The 25,410-nt window shown below is 36.7% G+C and overlaps 1 protein-coding gene across 21 annotated transcripts in view; it reads right to left on the reverse strand.

Annotated features, from left to right (window-relative positions):
* The window catches only part of CEP128 (centrosomal protein 128), a 465,504-nt gene that overhangs the window by 84,674 nt on the left and 355,420 nt on the right, over positions 1 to 25,410 (reverse strand). For all 21 annotated transcript variants that reach the window (XM_054449602.2, XM_054449600.2, XM_063651940.1 and 18 more), the window contains one exon: positions 4,677 to 4,726. In XM_054449602.2, the coding sequence (XP_054305577.2) occupies positions 4,677 to 4,726 (50 nt within the window). The remainder of the gene's footprint in view (positions 1 to 4,676; positions 4,727 to 25,410) is intronic.

Here is a 25,410-nt window from a genome sequence, read left to right on the forward strand (position 1 = left end):
GTATTATTATTATCCTTAATTTACAATATCTATATATTGTGCTGACACAAAGTAACCTACCAATGGCTTAGTATGAAGGGAAAATGAATAGTACAAATTATGTTCATAATCATCTAGTTTTAACTCATTTCAAATAAAACGAAGAGAGACGACTGGAAGTTATCGCATGACTCATTTCAAATAAAATGAAAAGAGAGATGACCAGTAAGTTATCATATGAGTAAGGGCACATGAGTTTTGCAGATACTCTGTTCAGTGACTGTCATAGGTAACACTGTGAAGCTTTCGTAACTAAGCATGATACTAACTCTCGGTGTGTGCTGCATTTTAGGATTCAGAAAGCGACATGTGGAAAGGTGAACCAGGTAGACTGGTATTTAAAAAAATAAAAGGACTAAACAGCAGCAACACCTACCACTATTAGCCATCACCAGCAAGGTGTCAAGTCACTGAATACAATTCAACTAAATTGAGGAAAAATGGATTACCCTGTGTGTCTATTTTAAAGTTTCAGCTGATCTTGAGAGGAATGAAAAAGGGATTTGCTTGTTTCAATGTATCTCAAACTCTTATGCAAATAAAACTCTGATACTGCACTACACATTTATAGTCAAAGACAATACTTTAAGAGGAGCAGCACACAATGCAACTGCAAATGAATGTCACACACACACAAAAATAAGCCAGGCAAATGTTAAGCTCCAATGAAGAATTTTGGTAATTACAAGCTGTATTGTAAAAATCACTGTCAAATATGTTTGTCTCCATTGTTTGTGATTCCTCTTAAGATTGAAAACGCTCTCCTCCCTGCAGCTCCACTCCCCCTGCCATTTTATCCTTTTCCACTGCTTACTACCACTCATGTGAAATTACTCCTGCGTGTGTGTGTGTGTGTGTGTATGTGTGTGTGTGTGTGTCTGTGTCTGTTTCTGTGTCTATACAGGAATGGCAGAATTTGGATGTCTCTCCCCAAAAAATTTAAACAAAAAATGAACTCTAGGACAGGACAGGGATTGGTGTTGTTTTTAAATGGATGGATCTTGAGGAGACCCAGGAATAGGGGCTATATAAATAAGAGACCAGTAGGGTGGCATTCGTTTGTTTATTTAGTAAACAAAAAATTACTGAGTACCCACTAAGATGAGGCACTGTGCTAAGTAGTGGACATCCGGAAAAGTGAAAGACATGAGAGTTGATTGTCAGGTATGACAGGAAATCACAGTTCGTTGAAAGGTAAATTTTTGTTTTGAAACCTAAACCCCATAGCTAAATGGATCCAAGAATTTAACAAATGTTTATTCAGTTCTGTTGATGATCTTCCCCTTGAAATATTCTTTTGCTAAACTTCATAACACTATGTGTTCCTGAAATTATTTCCTTTATGTCTTAGGTTCCTTTGCAAGATTTTCATCCTTAGCCTGTCGTTTAAATGTTGGTGTTTCCTAGGGTTCTGGCCTAGGATTTCATTTCTCCTCATTCTAAATACTTCCCCTGGGAATTCACATTCACTATATGACTTTTAGTATCATTCTTATGATATGGACAACAGACATGATGGCATCAAATTCTGCATGTTCAGATCAAACAGCTTCTGAGCTCCAGACTCAAATGAACCTCCCTTAACATTACCACCTGGACACTTCAAAATACCAAAAATTGAATTGATCAACTTCCTCCTATATCACTGAAGAGCACAACTATCTGTGAAGGTGCCGAATCGAGAAACCCAAGAATCATTCTTAACTCCTTCCTTTTTACTTCCTAACAACCAATCTTAAAGTTCCATGGACTTTATATTCTAAAACATATTAAGAAGTCACCCACTCCTCTTCATGCTCTCTGTTGCCACCCAATCCAGGTCACCATCATCTCTTGCCAAGAGTCTCACAAATGTCTGCTTAATTGGTCTCCCTGGTTTCAATCTTGCCTGCCTCTAATTATTTTTCACGTTACAGCCAGGTATCTATTTAAAATGCAGATTTACCATATTGTTCCCTTATTTCAAACCCTGTTCCACTTTCTCATATACCGAAGGTAAAGTCCAAACTCCTCCACGAGGTCCTTTAGACCTCTGTTTACTTAAAAAATTCTCATTTTGCTGCCCCTCTCTCAGATGCTACATTCCAACATACTGAACTTTCGGTTCCTTAAACATGAAACTGCTCTTTTATCCTAGGCCTTCCCCTATCCTTTCCACTGCCAAAAACTTTTATCTTCACTGTAAACTTGCCTAGCTAACTCCTAGTTATCATTCCAACATTGGTTTTCTTTGGGAAGCCTACTTGGATTGCCACCCTACTCCAGTTTAACCTACCTCAATTGTACTTAATTCCCTGTCAGTTCCGCCAACCTACCCTTACCTATGACAAACAAGCACAGATGTTCTTATATGTTCCCACAGTCACTTTATACTTTTCCTTTAATATGATTTTTGAGTATTTTATTATAAACACTGATTTTTATAGTCTTTACTAATCATAATATAGAGGGCAAGATGCCATCTAGTGCACACAGCTTGCCTTTGTATCCCTAGCACCTAGTACAGTGCTGTGCACAGAATTGGTGCTTGATAAGTGTTTGCTCAACGAGTAAATGGAGTACCTCATTTATAGGAAATTGGAAAGGGTTTAGAGCTAAATAAAACACCCCCTACCCCTAAGGAGAATAACATAAAATGCAGAATGTCTGTTATACATAATTATAAGATGATAATGAGTAAATAAAATTGACTCCAATTTGGATACATGAGGATGTGCTAACATTGTAAATTGGAATTAACTATTTAGCTCTCCCTTCTGGGATCACCTAATCCACACTAAACACTTCTGGAAGACAGTTTTATGATTTTCTATTACAGATGAGAAAATAGGCACAGCAAAGTTAATTGAGTTATCCAAGGTTACCAGTGAATCAGAAACACAGCCAGGTACTATTGTGTCATTGTAGGATTTCAGCCAATATACTTGAATAGTATTCTTCAAACTATCACCTCTGATAATCATATGTGAATATAGAAAGGAACTCAGGAATATAGGCACTTTTCCAAGGATTTTCCTCTAGCCTTTAACATTAAAGGCTTTCTGTGATATGCTTCTGTACTCTTGTGCATTCCGAGAGTTCCTTCTTTATTCATAATAGAGTGTTAATATCAGGCACTAGTTACCATTACAAAGTGTCAACATTTAACTCTTCTGCTCTGGGACATCATATTACACATTCTCCCACTATAAATGTCCATAGTTAGTTGGCTGGTGCATTCTATTGCACTGGATGGACATTTCAGTAGAAAATGCTGCCAGTATTTAATAAACATTTGAGAAGCAACATAGGCTATTAAATTTAATGAGATTACCAGTTCCAACATTTGTACTGTGAAAGAAAAAACTACTTGTGCTGCCATTTCAAAGGGCCAGATATATACTCAATAAGTATGTTTACATATGTTATTCTGGGTAAACACAACACATAACCACAATGCCTAAAAAAGACTTTCTCAATATACACATTTAGTGTACAAAGAGCTATGCTTTTTATAACAACGAGCATTGCTGATATTAGTTTCACAGAGATAGGCAGGTCAAGTATACACTTGAGATTCTTCCTAGCCCCAGACTGGACTAACCAATGCTCTTTTTTTTTTTTTTTTAATTCCGGAATATAGTACAAGATGTTAAAATAATCTAATCTGTACAAAACTGCAGCTAACATGTACCACTTTTACTGGATGTATAAACTATGCTTCCTTTGCATTTTCAGATCAATTATACAATTTTCTTTTAATTGGTATACCATCAGGTAGAAGAATCCCCAATCACAGAACACTTCCCTTGCTCTTTGGACTTTACGTGGCCTATCTTTCATTTGCCAAAGGCAAACATCTTTACCCGTAAAGCACTCAAACCAGCTCATGACATCACTCTCCAGTCTTGCCTTGCAGCTCCAGGCCCATGAAGAACTCTAAATGTCCAAAGTATTTACTGTTCTTAGTCCCCAACCTGACATTAAATGAATTGGTTCTATCATGGGAATATAACTAATTATGTTTCCCCTAATAAAGATAGACACTTGAGTTACCCATTTGTAAGTTAGCCCAATGTGAAAAGAAGAGAGAACTTCTGTCAGATGCCAACTTCACATCCATTGCTCATATCACAGAAGTGTCAACTAAAATTCGAGTGGAATCTTTCTAACACAATTTTCCAGCCCAAGAAATGTGAATAAACCTATAGTGAATTGAGAGGCTGTACAAGGCAATCTTAAGCTCTATTTATGTGTTAATTGGTTAGTCATTGGTAGATGACACCCATGGGGTCAGAATACTTTTGACTTTCATTGAAAATGTAGATTCCATGAATTCATCCTCATTCATCAGTCCTGTTTTGAGGGAAATTACTATGAAAGGATACTGCCTTCATTTCCTAATGCTGCAGTTCCTATTATGCTATACTAAGGAATAAAATTTCCTATCAAAAGTAGCACAGAGGCTGATTTGGCTTCCTGCTTTAGATCAGTGCTCTCAGAGACTTCTAAAGGAAGCAAATTCCAACTTTATAGTTCTGACATTGTCCTTGTTACCCTATTTGCTATACCAGTGTGAATGTGACAATAATAAAGGATAAAAGAGCAAAAAACAAATGTTTTCATACCAAGGATTCTTGCCCTATTTAAGAATTTACCTGCAGAGATCCCATTTCTTCATCTTTTCTTTGGGTCTCTTCCAGTAGATCTGTAATAAGAAAGCAAAATACCCATCAAAATACAATGTAAAAATGAGTTGCCTCTTATCAAATGCAATTCAGCCAGTAGCTTGTACAAACTGTTGCCTGAGAAGAGAATTTAATGTTTAAGTGTGAGAAGCAATGTAAAAGAAACACCCTCTGATCCCAACTGAGGACATGGCAGAGCGCTGGAGCCTGCCAACTCTAAGCTAGCCGAGAAGCCCTGGGATGTCTCTCAGCTTTACCTGACATACCAAAGGATGATATCAAATCAATTAAAAATCTGTAATCATACCAATATTTTAGGAATTTGGTCTCATGCTTATATAACTCAATGCAACACAAAATTTCCTTTAGAAAAAAAGAAAAGCCTTTTTCTTTTGAAAGAAAAATTAAAAACAAACCATTTATCCTTAAAATAAGCTCCCAAGCCAAGTTCCGCCCCTACAGTCAATTTTTATAACCAAATTAAAACACCCTGGAATAACAGGTGTTATTAACGGAAGTGGAACACCACCTCATCCATAAAGTCTTATTAATTATCATTTCACACTGAGAGGGTGGGATGCATTGAAGCTACATTTGACTAAGAGTTTGGCACCATCCCAGAGAAATCAGTGGTTGGAAGGGAAGGTCGTCAACTGAAGAGAGCTCTGTCTTAATGCATGTATACAGCCATGGTGTCTCAGTGCCCTACATTAATTTATGAACTTGCTATTAAGAAAACATATTTTCTGCCTGCAGCTCTACCACCCTGTGCTATGATCTTATTATATCTCACAAACCTAAAGAGGACTAGGCTGAGTCAGAACTTGGATGAAAACTGGCAAGAAACACCTACAGCAGTGTATATTAATATGAGTATTTGCCTTACTCTCTCATTGATATAGCTTACCAAGAGACTATGTTACATAAAAGGAAAATATAAGTTACAGAAGTCTAATATGTATCCCCGAAAGGCAAACTCAAATGTTTTAGCAAGTGCTATATTAGATATAGCAGGAAACAGTCATACAGTAGAGTGACAAAGTCATGCTGGTGTGTTGTAACTGGGTAGGCAATACACCAAAATTTCAGGAGATCTGGCAGATGACAGAACTGATGGTGATGACCCTTTGAGGCTGCACAGCTAAGAGGGTTACAGATGAGCGGTAAGCAATCTCCTGAAGACACAACATGCCGGGATTAAGGATAAGAGATTGTTTCTATTCTGTATGCTGTAGAGGAGCTGACTTTGGCTCCCAAAACCTCCCTTAATCAGGTACGTCAAAAAAGTAAAAAGAGCAGGCCAGTGTTTTGGGGTGTATTTTTAAAGGGGTTTTGATTGGCATATCAGGTTCTTCAGCTATAAGATACAGAAACCAACTTGGTGTATGGAAGATTGTTTAAGTGCCCTCAATCATTCCTCTTCCTGCATCCTCACTCATTTGCATTGCGGCATTGCAGCTACTTCCATCAAGAGGCCATGCACATCTGCTTCACTTCTTGCATCTGGGCTGGCCTCCTGACTTGATTTGGTGAATAGAATATAGCTGAAGTAACTCTGTTTCAGTATGGACTGAGGCTTTAAGAGGCCTCACACATTTCCACTTTTTCACTTGGAACCCTGTCACTGACATGTGAATAGGCCCAGGCCAACCTGCTAGATGACAACAGACACATGGTGCAGGACTCTTTCCACCTCTGTCACCTTGCAGGTTGCCCCAGCTGCCAGCCAGCAAATGCCCAGAAGCAGAGTTGCCCTGACGATGATCTGAGGATGACTACAGATGACTGAGATGGGAGCCCAACTAAGACCAGACAAACTACCCAGCTGAGCCCAGTGTCAACTCCAATTCACAGAACCAGGAGCTAAATAAATGGAATTTTGGAGTGGTTTGGTACCTGGGACCTGCCAACTGATAGCAACGAGATGCTATTTGAATAACGTGTATTTAGAACTTATTAGAAGGATATAGAGGTAACTAATAGATGCACTGGAAAAGAGGATCCCAAATCTGAAGGGAATAACAACTAGAGCAGGTCTGGATGGGTCGAGATGTAGGTAGCATGAGCTAATGATCATTTTATTCTGGGTTCCTCTAAACTTTATGTCATTCCACTCAAGATGAAACTTCATAAAGAGAACAGCTACTGAGCCTAGCTTAGATCTCTTGCCTACTGCTTGGCTAGGGGAAAGTATGGAGTACTTTCATTGATAATCCCAGAAGGACTGGACTAAGAATAGAAAGAATAGTTTCCAAATGCAAAATTAGGGTTAGAGAAGGAAGGATGGACATCAGACAGGCCAAAACAACAGATTTCTACACCATTTGGTTTCAGTAAACTGTGTCCTTACCCCAATTCTCTTCAATATTTGTGAGATATAAGATCACTGCTGTGTTCCTATGAGGATGTGGCTACTTAGCTCCATTACTTCTGGATATTAGGAGGTTCTCAGAGCTGGGTCCTTTGTAATGAATTACATTGTTTAATGGTGCAGTGTAACTGGAGTGATACATAGTGGGGTTCATCAACCACAAAAGAAAACTAATCTTGTTCCTCCAGAGTCAACTTAGTATGGCAACTCCAAACACCTTAGATAAAACTTACTGGATCCATAATGAGTGTCAGATCTTTTATGCAGCCAAACACAACTCACTCATCTGATAAAATATAGATGAAAGAAGTCCAGTCTATTCACAGAACTTCACAAAATTATAGGAACTTAAAAATTATGTTCTCAGTTTTCTCCAAATACATTCGGGTCATACTACTCTTCCAACAAATCTGATGCCAATGACAATGCTTGACTTGGGATGGCTGAATAAAAACAACCAAAGAATTCCTAGAATTTTAAATTTTAAATAAATATTCTCCCTGACTGACCATCTTGTATAAAGGGTATAAGCAGACACCTGGTTTGGTTTTTATTTTTTTTTTCTTTGTGCCACATATCTTCCCTTTGAGAACTCCTGTTCCTCTTTTCCACATGATTTCCTTGAAACTTTTGGTCAAGAGGCCTAACTAACCTTTCCTGCTGCAAAAGCAGGTCATGGCCCAGGCTAGCAAGTCAGAGCATCTTATCCCCCTGAGCATATGAGCTAAGCAACACCAGAGGTGTCCTTTTAGAGGATTAACGTGGATGCCAGGAGATAAATTTTTGCCTTCTGAAGCCACAGCTTATATTATCCTGGTGTTTTGAAGTCTGTATTTTCTACTATGTTGAAGAAATTTATTAAGCAATGAGGCTGGCAAAGAAGAAATGAGAGCCGAGAAAGAGAGAATTGCTTGAGGACTACATCCACCCTTGACTGAAGCCCACAACGGCCCCCTGGACTTCCAATACATAATTCTTCTTCTATTCTTTTTCTTAAATTAGCTTTTGTTGGATTACTGCCATTTTTAAAGGTCTCCAGGGATGTGGTTGTGTTGAACCTTCTTATCTCTATTCAGAAACCTAGAGAACTTAAAAGTTGAGAAGAACTTTCTAGTCCATCTTAAAATGTTTCACCCTACAACAAATATATGAAGACATGAGACTCAAAGAAATGCAAATGGTTTGGCTGAGATCACCTAGTTAGTACAAAGCCACTTCTAGAGCTTTGCTCTCCTATCATCCTGCTCTGTCTAATCATGCTCTCATTTGTACCTCTCAATACTTAATTGCACCCTTCTTCATACTGATTTGAAAATACAATACAGACTTGTCTGTATTCTTCTGACCTGCTTTAAAAGTTCTCTGATGTCAACAATCAGGGCGTCCGTGACATTTTTTTTTTTTTTTTTTTTTTTAAGACAGTGTCTCATCCGATGCCCAGACTGGAGTGCAGTGGTGCGATCTCGGCTCACTGCAACCTCCACCTCCTGGGTTCAAGTGATTCTCCTGCCTCAGCCTCCTGAATAGCTGGGATTACAGGCGCCAGCCAGCACGCCTGGCTACTTTTTATATTTTCAGTAGAGAGGGGGTTTTACCATGTTAGATGGGCTGGTCTTGAACTCCTGACCTCAAGTGATCTGCCCGCCTTGGCCTCTCAACGTGCTGAGATTACAGGTGTGAGCCACTGCCTCTGGCCCATCCATATTTTACATCCACGTTCTCCTTAACTACTGCCTTTCTATCTTTGATATTTAACTTATATCCCCAAAATTGCTCACTCCACCTACACTATTGCTGTATGCCACTGCTCACTTGTTAGGTGCATTGTTCAAGCACATGCATTTGGAATGATGAACAGGGTTATTAACCTGTGCTGATGAAATATGGCTACTGGGCATCGCTGAGAAGCACCACTCTATGCAAACAGACAAAACACAAGAGAATATAGGTGAGACCCCTAGATAGTTGAAGTGACTTAATACTGTGATAACAGTGTGATTAGTATCCCTCATTATAATGAACAATCTTGTTGTTTGTTCTTATCAGCATGGAAAGAGCTGAAGGGCTGCTCTGCTCCCTTGCTCACCACTGACATGTTTGTGTTTTCTTTTATTATTCTCTGGTTTGCTGTTCCATACAAACAGCAACTCAACTACCATGTAAATTGCTGTGGTGAAATTTGCTTCCATCAACATTAGTTAACGAAAGATCTTTGGTAAAAAGGGCAGCAGCCCTGTGTATTTTCCTTGGATTGGTTCCAATTTTTTAAATGAGCTGATACTCACTCATTATGACATAAAGTCATTAGAGGGAGAAAAAGCCATATAAAAAAGCAGAACATCATGGATGAGAATTGGATGATCCAACTGTCCTGTTTTGTTTTGTTTCTGCTTTACATTTCTCTGGCACACTTAGGATTAATATATCATGACCAAGTTTTTGGCTAAGATAGTTTTATATCTCTTCCTCTGCAGTCTTTGCAACCAGTGATCTGGCTGTTTAAGGAGGTTTGACACTTTTTAATGTTGATTTTAGTTTCTGGTAGCCAAGAAGCAGATAGATTGTTTGTTTATTTTTAAAAGGTGAGTCATGTCCAGGTGTGTATGAGCAATTACACCCATCTAGTAACTTGAACCTTCCTAGGAAGACTGAAGATCAAATTGAGAAACGACTATTTTTTTCTTTAACCATTCGTATAAAATGCCTCATCCATATTACAACTCAGCCCAGCTGATAATGGAGAGAAAGTTATAGAAACAGAGGCTTCTGACACAGCAACATTTATAACAACAGCACTGGACAGAGTAACACTGGCAGCAGAATATGTTGAGTTACTGATTGCAGTTTAGAGAAAAGCATTTAGCTCTGGCTCTTGTAACTTACTATAATTCAGCACTCCTGTCCAGTGTTACTCTATGTGTCTCGACATTTACCAAACACAAAAGATAATACAAATTCTCAAAATAATTCAATATTTTATTAAAAAGTAAATTTATGATATTTCCATTTGTGAATAGATTCATATATTTGAATATATTCATATATTCATATATTTGATTCATAATTTCATATAACAAAATTCTTCAGATAAAGCAGCACATTACAACCCTTACGAGCCTATAAATGATGGACTTAGCCTTCTACCATTCCATTCCAGATACTCAAGACATTAGCTACATGCCAAAGATAATGGGTCAGTTTCTGTTTTTCTTCCTTAGCTACCTAGTTATTGGAATCATTGACATTTTAGAGACAAGCGAACACAGAAATAATCTAATCCTAGGGTTGCTTTTTTTTTTTTTCCTAAAGAAGTACAATTCTGTCTTATAAGGGAAATCATATATACTTTCTAATGTAAATGATAAACAGGTAATTTAAAAAGCTGAGAAGGAGCTGCTTTTAAGGAAACAGAAGTGGCGGGCCTGGGGGCCAGCCCACCAAGCTCCTTCCTAATCTTGGGTAGACCCCTGTGGTGGCATGGTGAAGCCGCAAAGCTCCAAATTATCCTCACTGAAAGCTACTGATCTAATCTAGTGTCCTGGGGTTACAAAGTGGAGGACTGAGTTCTGAGATCAAATGCCTCTGTCAATGTCACATAGCTAGTTAATGGTGCATCAATCTGAGCCCAGGGCTTTTGAATTGGACCAGGGTCCAGTACTTTTTTTTCTTTACACAAAAGTGACTGCCCTGCTTTGACTTTCAAGATTTGTATTGAAATGACACAGTATTCCAATGCCTATATATTTTCTAATGCCTCTCCAAACAGAAACAAAAGAAAACTTCATTAAAGCACTTGTGTAACATCGACAATCTGTGGGAAGACCTACAGTTACCAACTGTCCACGTTAAAATTCCTCAGTTTTGGGAGATGACATCCAAAAATATGGCCATGATGGAAAGCAAATACCTAGACACTTGAGAAGGCAGTTGTTTCAGCAAGATATATTCAATATACAGCATACAGAAGATTTCACAAAATCAAACAGCAACACAAAATCTGTTTCAATGAATGAGTTAGTTTCTCAGCTTAATATAACATTTACCAGCAAACGTTTTTCGTATTATACTAGTAAAGAAAAATAGAATAAAGTTATAACAATATGACTATATTAGCTCAAATACCTAAACAACAATCAAATGCGTTGGGCTTTCAGTTAATATATGTAAAACATTTAAAATAATGCTTGGTATATAAGAAGCATTATATATGTATTAGCTCTCAGTATTATTTTTTTTAAAATCACCCTTAAATATCTCTGCTAAAATCAGGAAAATGTGCAAAACAAACAGTTGTAATTTAAAACAAACAAGCAAAAAAGGCCTAATAGTAAACTGCTTTTAGATGTCATCCATTATAAGTAGCTACATTATTTAGAACTCTGCCATATCTACTGCCACCCACTGGTACATATCTGGATATACCACAATGAGTTAAGAGTTTTCTCATCCGGCCTTACCACAGAAAACACACAGGTTAAAATGAAGAACAACATTCAAAAAGTATGGCTATCCCTTGTGGTTTGTCTCAGACACTGAAACAACATGCTGGTCTACAGATGGAGCCCAATTGGTCCAATAAATGAAAGGTTTATAGTCTACTGTCTGTCTTGGGTATGTGGTAAAACATCCAAATACAGGTACTCATGTTTTTCTTTGATGTTAATTCATTTCTGGTGAAACTTTCCACTTCGACAACCTTAGAGATTTAAAACCACTTGCCACAAAACTGTTACAGTACAGAAAAGAGCATAATAATCTACCCCATTCCACCTCATTCTTGAGTCTGGCACTGAGAAACATCCTGATATAGAATGAAAGTTCTGACTCAGTCAGCTATTAAGTTTTTTGTCATTTCTATTGGTAACATGAGCAGAGAGAGTAAGAACATATTCAGTAGGAAACACATCACTGTTCTAAATTGGCCTATGGGCTGTCTTGGCCAAAATGAGCAAGAGAAGTTTATGATCCATTGTAAACATTATTTCAATAATAAGTTTCATATGCTGAAATCCAGGCATAAAATCATTTTTCTCCCCACATGTACTCTGCATTACATTCACATAATGGGAAGTCTGCTTTCATTTAAATTACTTGGGCTGGGAGAAAGTTTATCCTATGCTCTGTTCTTGTTCTAGACTCGTAAGGTCAACTGGGTATACATTTTGAGGCTCACAGAAGTGCTGGGTATTTGACTTACTCTTTGATCACCTCTTCTTTATAGAAGCTACGAAAGTTTGTGCTGGTTTCTCGAGGTACCTACTACTGAACCAGACCTACACTTCTCAGGCCTTGTAGATTCTTGGGTCTACTCTAGATCAAAATGAAATCTGAAATTTTTAGTGAATTTTTTTTTCTAGTTTCTGCAATTCTTACATTCTAAGAGTAAAACAGACCTCAGAAGTGGAATAATGGTATGATATATATCAGTGATGTGCACTTAGTTACAGAGTACAGCTCAATGTCAAACACCAACTGTTTCCACTAGCAATCCACACACAGACAGTATGTACCCATGTATTTATATCTGGTACATCACAATGTAAATATATCCTGGGCTTAAATAGAGACATTTTATTTCAACTTATTCCTCATAAATATCAGTATTTCCTACCAAATTTGGCCTAGTATATTGATATATTCTCTCAGGGAAGTAAATTATTAGAGATAGTTTTAAGGTATATATGATATACATACAAAACTTTTGACAGTAAAGGAGATACAACTGAAAATTTTGAAAAATTTTGAAATTTAAATCTTCAGTTTTAAACTTGATTGGTCAACAAATCTTAAACTACTAAAAGAAGTCCAAGTTCAGACATATGGTGTTTAATTTTTGCCCCATCCCCTCCCCACTTTGAGGCCATTTTAAAGATGAATTATTACAGCTCAGCTCTATTCAAAATGTTTGCATCTTACAAAATCCTTTCCTTAAAAACTTAATGTTAAGATTTTTACATAAAAACATTATATTTTCATTCAGTGAGTGTTTAAAAAAAGCATGGGACTTTTACTAAATTTTAGAAATATTTTTGCTATACCTCCAGGTGGGCAAATGGCTTAAATCTTCTTTGTCTCAGTCTCCTCATCCACAAAGCTTCAAAACACATTGATTGTTATCTCACTTCATGAAGTAGCCATGAGGAAGAAAATGGGGATAAGAAAGAAAGTGGGAATTAAGGTAGTTAATCAGATATCTTTAATATAAAGATTATCCTTAATTGCCCATGTGGGTCCAATGTAATCAGAAGACACTGTGAAAAAGACTCAAGTGGTCCTTACTGATTTTGAATATAGAGGAAGGGGAGCATGAGCCAAGGGATGAAGGAAACCTCTAGAAGCTGGAAAAGGCAAGAAAACAGACTCTTCAAGAGCCTTCAGAGAATAAGGCAGCCCAGCTGACATCTTGATTTTAGCACAGTGAGATCCATTTGGACTCCTGACCTCCAGAGGTATGTTATTTTAAGCCACTAAATTTGTGGTAATTCTTTATAGCATTAATAGAAAACTAACACACCTTAGAACTTTCATTAAGTAATAAATTCAACTCTAAGCAAATTTAAGGGTTCATAACATCTCCCCTCAATTCTGGTATCTGGTAATCAAAATGTACTATACATGGTATATGGCATGCCACATTCAATGAAAGCCTTGTGAAGAAACCTGTGATTAGGTAGAAACAGTGAAGAGGAGGTCTTTCATGGCAAAACTTGAATGTAACATGTCATAAGCTGTGAGTCCAAAATAGTTAGTTTCCTCAGTGAAAGAGTCATGCACACCTGCGTTTAGCTTCTCAAAAATTTCTTACTGAGTTGCTTAAAATTATCCCCACTTCTGCACCTATGCTGGAGTGTAATTTTGTAGACCAAGCTATAAAGTTTAGTCATCCCTATAAAAGGCATGTGCTGATATCAACATTCAAGGTACAGTTTGGTATGTAATACCCCAAGGGTGAGAACCGTTTACCACTATATCCTCAGTGCCTGGCAAATACTATTTCTCTAAGTATTTTTAAAATAATGACAACATCTATAAGAAACTAGTTAATAACTGTCTGACATGCAATATGATGTCATTTACCAGAATGTAGATGCCAATAAATTAGTTTAATATGATACCTTATTAAATTTTTATCTGGACTGAATTTGAAAATTCAGGTAACAAGCATTTTACAATTCTCCTTCACACAGTGGAAAAGAATGACAATTCAGGAATCTGCTTCACATATAAAGAGCAAGTCCAGAAAGATACCCAGTGAGTAGGCAGTAATGAGACACAAGAATGATCACCTGCAGCATGGCTTAGAGTAAATCTGTGTTGTACTGAAACAAGGACGTGAATCCTCACAGAACTGGGTATTCATCTTGAAATGGCAAGCATGTGTTTACACACCTGAAAATTTCCAAATTTTGATAAGAGACGTAACTCTTGGATTGAAGAACCTAAGTGAACCCGAAAGAAGATAAGTATAAGGAAATCCACATGAAGATACTTCATAGAGTTCTAAAAACCAAAGGCAAAGAACAAGTCTTGAAAGCAGTAAGACAGAAACGATATCTTACTTACAGGGGGAAACAATTAGAATAATAATAAAATTCTCATTAGAAACTACGGAGGCCATTAAAAAAGTCACATTTTAAAAATGCTAAAAAACAAAACTGACAACCCAGAATCCTATATCTAGTGAAAATACTGTTTAGGAATAAAGGTGAAGGCAAGACATTCCTAGGAAGAAAAATTAAGATAATTTATTGTCAGCAGACCTATCCTAAAGAATGACTGAAAGAAATTATCTAAAAAGAAAGGACATAAGAGAAAGAATATTAGAAGAGGAGAAAAAAAAGAAAGAACACAAACAAAAATACAGGTACATACATACAATAGATATCTTTTGAATTTTCTAGACTATGTTTGATGGTTGAAGCAAAAATTGTAACAATATCTTATGTGCTCCTAAAAGTATTTAGAGGGAACATTTAAGACTAACAGTGGATCTCTTGGCAGAAACCCTACAAGCCAGAAGAAAGTGGGGGCCAATATTCAACATTCTTAAAGAAAAGAATTTTCAACCCAGAATTTCATATCCAGCCAAACTAAGCTTCATAAGTGAAGTAGAAATAAAATCCTTTACAGACAAACAAATGCTGAGAGATTCTGTCACCACCAGGCCAGCCTTGCAAGAGCTCCTGTAGGAAGCACTAAATATAGAAAGGAAAAACCAGTACCAGCCACTGCAAAAACATACCAAATTGTAAAGACCATCAATACTAGGAAGAAACTGCATCAACTAACAGGCAAAATAAACAGCGAGCATCATAATGACAGGATCAAATTCACACATAACAATATTAACCTTAAATGTAAATGGGCTAAATGTCCCAATTAAAAGACACAGACTGGAAAATTGGATAAAGAGTCAAGACCCATTGATGTGCTGTATTCAGGAGACCCATCTCACATACAAAGACACACGTAGGCTCAAAATAAAGGGACGGAGGAATATTTACCAAGCAAATGGAAAGAAAAAAAAAAGTAGGGGTTGCAATCCTAGTCTCTGATAAAACAGACTTTAAACCAACAAAGATCAAAAAAGACAAAGAAGGGCATTACATAATGGTAAGGGAATCAATGCAACAAGAGCTAACTATCCTAATTATATATGTACCCAATATAGAAGCACCCAGATCCATAAAGCAAATTCTTAGAGACCTACAAAGAGACACAGACTCCCACACAACAGTGGGAGACTTTAATATCCCACTGTCAATATTAGACAGATCAACGAGATAGAAAATTAACAAGGATATTCAGGACTTGAATTCAGCTCTGGACCAAGCAGACCTTACAGATATCTACAGAACTCTCCACCCCAAATCAACAGAATGTACATTCTTCTTAGTACCACATCACACTTATTCTAAAACTGACCACATAATTGGAAGTAAAACACTCCTCAGCAAATGCAAAATAATGGAAATCATAACAAACAGTGTCTCAAACCACAGTGCAATCAAATTAGAACTCAGGATTAAGAAACTCACTCAAAACCATACAACTACACGGAAACTAAACAACTTGCTCCTGAATGACTACTGGGTAAATAATGAAATTAAGGCTGAAATAAATAAGTTATTTGAAACCAATGGGAACAAAGACACAACATACCAGAATCTCTGGGACACAGATAAGCAGTGTTTAGAGGGAAATTTATAGCACTAAATGCCCACAGGAGAAAGCAGGAAAGATCTAAAATTGACAGCCTAACATCACAATTAAAAGAACTAGAGAAGCCGGAGCAAACAAATTCAAAAGCTAGCAGAAGACAAGAAATAACTAAGATCAGAGCAGAACTGAAGGAGACAGAGACACGAAAAACCCTTCAAAAAGAAATCAATGAATCCAGGAGCTGGTTTTTTGAAAATATTAACAAAATAGACCACTATCCAGATTAATAAGGTAGAAAAGAGGAAAGAATCAAATAGACACAATAAAAAATGGTGAAGGGGATATCACCACTGATCCCACGGAAATGCAAACTACCATCAGAGAATACTATAAACACCTCTACACAAATAAACTAGAAAATCTACAAGAAATGGATAAATTCCTGGACACATTCACCCTCCCAAGACTAAACTAGGAAGAAGTTGAATCCCTGAATAGGCCAATAATAAGTTCTCAAATTGAGGCAGTAATAGCCTACCAACCAAAAAAAGCCCAGGACCAGACGGATTCACAGCCGAATTCTACCAGAGGTACAAAGAGGATCTGGTACCATTCCTTCTGAAACTATTCCAAACAATAGAAAATGAGGGAATCCTCCCTAACTTATTTTATGAGACCAGCACCATCCTGATACGAAAACCAGGCGGAGACACAACAAAAAAAGAAAATTTCAGGCCAATATCCCTGATGAACATTGCAAAAATCCTAAATAAAATAAATACTGGCAAACCGAATCCAGCAGCACATCAATAAGCTTATCCATAATGATCCAGTCGGCTTCATCCCTGGGATGCAAGGCTGGTTCAGCATACACAAATCAATAAATGTAAACATCATGTAAATAGAACCAACAACAAAAGCCACATGATTATCTCAATAGATGCAGAAAAGGCCTTTGACAAAATTCAACAGTGCTTCATGCTAAAAACTCTCAATAAACTAGGTATTGAGGGAACGTATCTCAAAATAATAAGAACTATTTATGACAAACCCACAGCCAATATCATACTGAATGGGCAAAAACTGGAAGCATTCCCTTTGAAAACTGGCACAAGACAAGGATGCCCTCCTCTCACCACTCCTATTCAACATAGTATTGGAAGTTCTGGCCAGGGCAATCAGGCAAGAGAATACCAGAAATAAATGGTATTCAAACAAGAAGAGAGGAAGTCAAATTGTCTCTGTTTGCAGATAACATGATTGTTTATTTAAAAAAAATCCTGTTGTCGGCCGGGTGAGGTGGCTCACACCTGTAATCCCAGCACTCTGGGAGGCCAAGGAGGGCAGATCACAAGGTCAGGAGATTGAGACCATCTTGACTAACATGGTGAAACCCCATCTCTACTAAAGAAAACAGAAAAAATTAGCCAGGCATGGTGGAGGGCGCCTGTAGTCCTAGCTACTCGGGTGGCTGAGGCAGGAGAATGGTGTGAACCCAGGAGGCGGAGCTTGCAGTGAGCCCAGATCATGCCACTGCACTTGCACCCCAGCCTGGGCAACAGAGCGAGACTCCATCTCAAAAAAAAAAAAGAAAACCCCGTTGTCTCAACCCCAAATCTCCTTAAGCTGATAAGCAACTTCAGCAAAGTCTCAGGATACAAAATCAATGTGCAAAAATCACAAGCATTCTTATACACCAATAACAGACAAACAGTGAGCCAAATCATGAGTGAACTCCCATTCACAATTGCTACAAAGAGAATAAAATATCTGGGAATACAACTTACAAGGGATGTGAAGGACCTCTTCAAGGAGAACTACAAACCACTGCTCAAGTAAATAAGAGAGGACACAAACAAATAGAAAAACATTCCATGCTCATGAATAGGAAGAATCAATATTGCGAAAATGGCCATACTGCCTGAAGTAATTTATAGATTCAATGCTATCCCCATCATGCTACCATTGACTTTCTTCACAGAATTAGAAAAACTACTTTAAATTTCATATGGAACCAAAATATAGCCCCTATAGCCAAGACAATCCTAAGCAAAAAGAACAAAGTGGGAGGCATCACGCTACCTGACTTCAAACTATACTACAAGGCTATATTAACCAAAACAACATGGTACTGGTACCAACACAGATATATAGACCAATGGAACAGAACAGAGCCCTCAGAAATAACTCCACACATCTACAACCATTTCACCTTTGACAAACCGGACAAAAACAAGCAATGGGGAAAGGATTCCCTATTTAATAAATGGTGTTGGGGTAACTGGCTAGCCATATGCAGAAAACTGAAACTGGACCCCTTCCTTACACATTATACAAAAATTAACTCCAGATGAATTAAAGACTTAAACATAAGACCTAAAACCATAAAAACCCTAGAAGAAAACCTAGGCAATACCATTCAGGACATAGCCATGGGCAAAGACTTCATGACTAAAACACCAAAAGCAATGGCAACAAAAGCCAAAATTGATACATGGGATCTAATTAAACTAAAGAGCTTCTGCACAGCAAAACAAACTATCATCAGAGTGAACAGGCAACATACAGAATGGGAGAACATTTTTGCAGTCTCTCCTTCTGACAAAGGGCTAGTATCCAGAATCTACAAGGAACTTAAACAAATTTATAAGAAAAAAACAAACAACCCCATCAAAACGTGGGCGAAGCATATGAACAGACACTTCTCAAAGGAAGACATTTATGTGGCCAACAAACATATGAAAAAAAGCTCATCATCACTGGTCATTAGAGAAATGCAAATCAAAACCACAATGAGGTACTACTATCTCACACCAGTTAGAATGACAGTCATTAAAAAGTCAGGAAACAACAGATCCTGGAGAGGATGTGCAGAAATAGGAACACTTTTACACTGTTGGTGGGAGTGTAAATTAGTTCAACCATTGTGGAAGACAGTGTGGCAATTCCTCAAGGATCTAGAACCAGAAATATCATTTGACCCAGCAATCCCATTACTGGGTATAAACTGAAAGGATTATAAATCATTCTACTGTTAAGACACATGCACACATGTGTTTATTGCAGCACTATTCACAATAGCAAAGACTTGGAACCAACCCAAATGCCCATCAATGATAGACTAGATAAAGAAAATGTGGCACATACACACATGGAATACTATGCAGCCATAAAAAGGATGAGTTCATGTCTTTGCAGGGACATGGATGAAGCAGGAAACCATCATTCTCAGCAAACTAACACAGGAATGGAAAACCAAACACCGTGCGTTCTCACTCATAAGTGGGAGTTGAACAATGAGAACACATGGACACAGAGAGGGGAACATCACATACTGGGGCCTGTCAGGGCGTGGGGGGACTAGGGGAAGGATAGCATTAGGAGAAATACCTAATGTAGATGACGGGTTGATGGGTGCAGCAAACCACCATGGCACCTGTATACCTATACAACAAACCTGCATGTTCTTCACATGTATCCCGGAATTTAAAGTACAATTAAAAAAATTAATAAACAGGAAGGGTAAAAAAATATAAACAGAGAAAGTTTCTATGTTTCAATTTGATGATATTGTGGTATCACATAGACTGTGATAAGCCAGGTGTATATAATACCCAGAGGAACTACTGAAAGCTTACACAAAGAGTTTTACTCAAAAACACATGATAAATCAAAATGTAATTCTAAAGACTATTCAAATAACCCAAAGGAAGGAAGGTATATTAGTCTGTTCTCACACTGCTAATAAATACATACCTGAGACTGGGTAATTTATAAAGAAAGAGGTTTAATGAACTCAGTTCCACATGGCTGGGGAGGCCTCACAATCATGGCAGAAGGCAAGGAAGAGCAAAGTCACGTCCTACACGGCGGCAGGCAAGAGAGCTTGTGTAGGGGAACTCCCCTTCTAAAACCATCAGATCTCATGAGACTTATTCACTATCACCAGAACAGCATGGGAAAGACCTGCCCCCATGATTTAATTAACTCTCACGGTGTCCCTCCCAGGACAAACGGAAATTATGGAAGCTACAATTCAAGGTGAGATTTGGGTGGGGACAGAGCCAAACCGTATCAGCAGGGAAAAAAAAAAAAAAAAAGAGGCAGCAGAGAGAAAATACAGAACATAGAGAGAGAAAAAATAAGGCAGACTTAAATCCTAACACATCAGTAATTACATTATATAAAAATGGTTTAAATATACCAATTAAAAGACGGAGATTGTTAGAGTGAATTAAAGAACACGCCCCGATGTTATGCCATCTACAGAAAACTCACCTAAAGTGTAATGATATAGGTATTATATCATGAAAGTAAAAATAAATCATGCAAATATTAGATCAAATTCAAAATTAGAATTGGAAATCTCAATATTACTCTCTCAAAAATTGACAGCAAAACTTGACAGAAAACCATCAAGAATATGTAGAAGCATAAATATAACAAAAAACCCTATAAATAGAAACCAAATAAACCCTTCTAAATAATTTATGAGTCAAAGAAAAGTTCTCAAGGGAGGTTTAAAAATACCAGGAATTGGATAAAAGTGAAAACAGCTAGGCACAGTGGCTCATGCCTGTGATCCCAGAGCTTTGGGAGGCTGAGGCAAGAGGATCACTTGAGCCCAGAAGGTTGAGACCAGCCTGGGCAACACAGTGAGATCCCTTCTCTATAAAAATTTGTAAAAATGATTAGCTGGGTGTAGTGGCTTGCACCTATAGTCCTAGCTACTTGGGAGGCTGAGGCAGAAGGATCACTTGAGCCCAGGAGTTGGTGGCTATGATTCTCAGTGAGCTGGTTGGGCCATTGCACTCTAGTCTGAGCAACAGTGAGACACTGTTACACACACACACACACACACAAAAATAAAAAAAAAAAGGGAAACGAAAAGAAAAAGAAAATATCACAAAAATATCACATATCAAAATGTGTAGGACAAAGCTGATGCAGTTCTGAGAGGAAAATTTATGAAACTAAATGCATGCATTTGAAAAGACGAAAAGTCTCAAATGAATACCCTATGCTCCCACCTCAAGAATCTTAAAAAAACAAAAAAACCAGCAAGCAGAAGTAATAAAGATAAGAACAAAAATCAGTGAAATTCAGAACAGGAGACAATAGAGAACAAGAGGAAAAAAATCAATGAAACAATGAGCTGGATCCTTACAAAGTTCAATAAAATTGACAAACCTTTACCAAGATTGACAGAGAAAGAGAGACGGGGCAGGGAACAAGGGAGGGTGAAGAGAAAACACAATTACCAATATTAGGAATGAAGATATTCCTATAGGTCCTGCTGATATGAGAAGGATTTTAAGGGAAGACTGGAAACAACTTTACAAACATAAATTTGATAATTTAGAAGATATGGAACATAAAGTACCATAACTTAACCAATGTAAAATGCCTAATTTAAATAGCCTTGTAACTATTTAGAACAATAGATGTGTAATTTTAAAACTTGCAGAACAAAAATCTCCAGGTCCAATGGTTTCACTAATAACTTTTACTAAATGTTCAAAGAAGAATTGGTACCAGTTTATACAAGTTCTTTCAGAAAACAGAAGAAAATGAAATATTTCCCATTTATTTTATTTAGCCTTTTTCAATACCAAAAACAATAGACAATTGTCCCTCAAAAAAACAAAGAAAGAAAAAAAAACAAAGAAAAAACCGCAGTTTTCTCCTGAGCATAGAAAAAACATCTTTTTTAAATAATTAGCAAATAGAATTTAGCAACTTATAACAAGAATTATGTAACATGACCATGTTGCATTTATTCTAGGGATACAAAGTTGGTTCAGTATTTGAAAATCAATGTAATCCATCATCTTAACAGGCTGAAGATAAACAAAAATCACAGGATCATATCAATCAATGAATAACAAGTATTTGACAAAATTCATTGACCATTTATGATAAAAATAAACTCAGAAAAAGGAACTAGAAGGGAATTCCTCAGCTACAAAAAAAAAAACAAAACAAAAAAAAAACTCTATGGCTAGCATTATATTAAATGGTGAAAGACTGAAATGTTTTCCACTTAAGATGAGAAATAAGACAAGAATACCTACTCTCACAATTCTTATTCATCATAGTACAAGAAGTTCTATAATACAATGAAGAAAAGAAAATAAAGGCATAGAGATTGGAAGCAAAGAAAAAAAGTGTCCGTATTTGCAGATAGCATGGTTGTCATCATTAAACAAAATCCCAAAGAATCTACAAAACAAAACAACAATAAAACCCCACCTCAAACAACCAACAAGTGAGTTCAGCAAGGTCACAAAATACAAGACAAACATACAAAAATCTATTATATTTCTATATATTAGGAGTGAACGTGTAGACATCAAAATTTAAAATTATTATACCATTTAAAATCACTCCATTTGAAAAGACTCAAAAATGAAATATTTAAGTATAAATTTAACAAAACATGTAAAGAATTTGTTTGCAGAAAACAAAACACTGTCACGAAAGAAATTAAAGGAGACATAAACAAATTATAAGACATACTGTATTCATGGATTGGAAGACTCGCATAGTAAAGACGTCAGTTCTCTCCAAATTAATATGCAAGTTCCATACAATTTCTATCAAAATACCAGCAATAATTTTTTATAGCTAACAACAAGATTATTCTTAAGTCTATATGGAAAGGAAAAGGAACTCGAATAAGTAAAACAATTTTTAAAAATTAAGAATAAATTGGAAGAAATAAGTATACCCAATTTCTAGACTTATGGAGTCAGAGTATCAAGACTGTGGTTTTGGTGGAGGGATATGCTCATAGGTCAATAGAACAGAAAAGAAAAGTAATTGAACAGAATAGAAAATCCAAATTATAGAAATGGAGAACAGATCAGTGACTGCCAGGGTTTAAGAATGGAATGAGGGTGGAAGAGAAGTGGATGTGGCTATAAAAAATATAAAAACATGGTAGATCTTCATGTTGATGGAAATGTTCTACATCTTGACAATATCAGTGTCAATACTCTGGTTGTGATCATGTACAATGATTTTATAAGACATTTCCACTGAAGGAGAATAGGTGAAATGATCTTTATGTATTATGCGATCTCTCTTATTATTTCTTACTTCATGTGAATCTAACAATAACCTCACAAGTTTAATTAAAAAATTCAGAAGTATTTTAGGCACAACGACAGATAATGGATCTTAAATTTTAATTGGTTAATTAATTACTCTTTGAGGTTGACACCTCAACACTTGCCCTTCCTTGTGCAGTTCACTGCAACTACCCTAGTACACAGTCATATTCTTTTTTTTTTTTTTTTGAGACAGAGTCTCGCTCTGTCGCCCAGGCTGGAGTGCAGTGGTGCGATCTCGGCTCACCACAAGCCCCGCCTCCCAGATTCATGCCATTCTCCTGCCTCAGCCTCCTGAGTAGCTGGGATGACAGGCACCCGCCACCACACCTGGCTAATTTTTTTGTATTTTTTAGTAGAGACGGGGTTTCACCATGTTAGCCGGGATGGTCTCAATCTCCTGATCTTGTGATCCGCCCGCCTTGGCCTCCCAAAGTGCTGGGATTACAGGCGTGAGCCACCGCGCCCGGCTGAGTCATATTCTTTTTTCTAGACTACCGCATTTATCCATATTTCTAAAGCAAAGTATATAGTTAGACGCTGTACTACTTTAAAAAAGGAAGAAAAAAAAAAAACTTGGTCACACTAGAAAGCCCCGATGTTAGAATTAATACTTAAACACTTTAAATAATTTATTTTAAATATGTACAAAAAAACCTAAAGGAAATCATACCCAAAAAACTGAGGAAAAGTATGAGAATGATGTCTTGCAAAATGGAAAATTTTAATAAAGAGATCTAAAAAATAACCAAGTAGAAATGCTGGATTGAAAAGTAGAGAAACTGAAATTTAAAAATAATTAAAGGGGCTCAGTAGCAGATTTGAGCAGGCAGAATAAAAAGCCTGAAGATATTTGTGTTTTCTTTCACATACCATGAAATATAGAGGTAGGAGCTACAGGGGTGGAGCAGAGGGTCTACGATGTCATCAGCACCCCAGATTCATTCTTTTTTGTTATCATGTCATCCTCAGAAGACAAGAGACTGAAGAAAAATGAAGAGACTTAGAGAGCAGTAGGACACCTTGAAGTATACCAACATATGCAAAATGACGCTCCCATAAGAAGAGGAAAAAGAAAGTGGGGAAGAAAAATATTTGAAAAGATAATTCCCAAAGGAATTATTTGAAATGTAAAGATTCCTGAATTTGATTAAAAACATTAATTTGCATAACTGATAAGTTCAATGAACTTCAAATAGGATAAATTCAAAGACAGTCACACCTAGATACATCACAATCAAATTCTCAAAAGCTAGAGAAAAAGAGAAAATCTTGAAAGCAGTGAGAGAGAAGTGACATATCACATAGAAGGGTTTTGTATCAGAAATCAAGGCTAGAAGGCAGTGGATTACATATTCGAAGGGATAAACAGAAAAAAGAGAGAGAAAAGAAACTGTCAGTGAAGAACTTTACATGCAGCAAAACTGTCATTCAAAATCACAGAGATATTAAGACATTCCCAGGGTCTTTCATGGTGAAATGAAAGTACAGTAGACAATAAGTCAAGTCCACACAAATAAATAAATAGTATCAGTAAAAGTAACTATATAGATAAATATTTTAAAAACAGTATAAATGTATTTTTTTGCTTATTTTAGATATTTACAAATATCAAAACATAGACAAAAATGTATTTTTTTCTTTGTAACTCCTTTTATTTCCCTACCTGATTTACAAGCCAACTATTTAAAGCAATAATTATAAGTCTGAGTTGATACATATACAGTGTATAATATAATCTGTATCACAATAATAATACAAAGGAAATGTAAGGTAACACAGTTACAGAAGAGCAAAAAAAATTGTATGCTATTGAAATTAACTTGATATTAATCCAAAATAGAATTTTATACATGAAGAAGAAAACTGAAGAATATACATGAAGAAGATATATGAAGAAGATTATACATGAAGAAGAAAAATCATTAAGGCAATCCTAGGGCAATCATTAAGAAAAAACTCAAAAATAAAAAAAAAAAGACAATAGTATGCTGGGAAATCTCTATTAAATATTTACATACCTAATACCTAAATATGTATTTAACAAAAGAGAAGGCAA

This window comes from Pongo pygmaeus, chromosome 15 (genome assembly GCF_028885625.2).
Source record: "Pongo pygmaeus isolate AG05252 chromosome 15, NHGRI_mPonPyg2-v2.0_pri, whole genome shotgun sequence".
Lineage (NCBI taxonomy): Eukaryota > Metazoa > Chordata > Mammalia > Primates > Hominidae > Pongo > Pongo pygmaeus.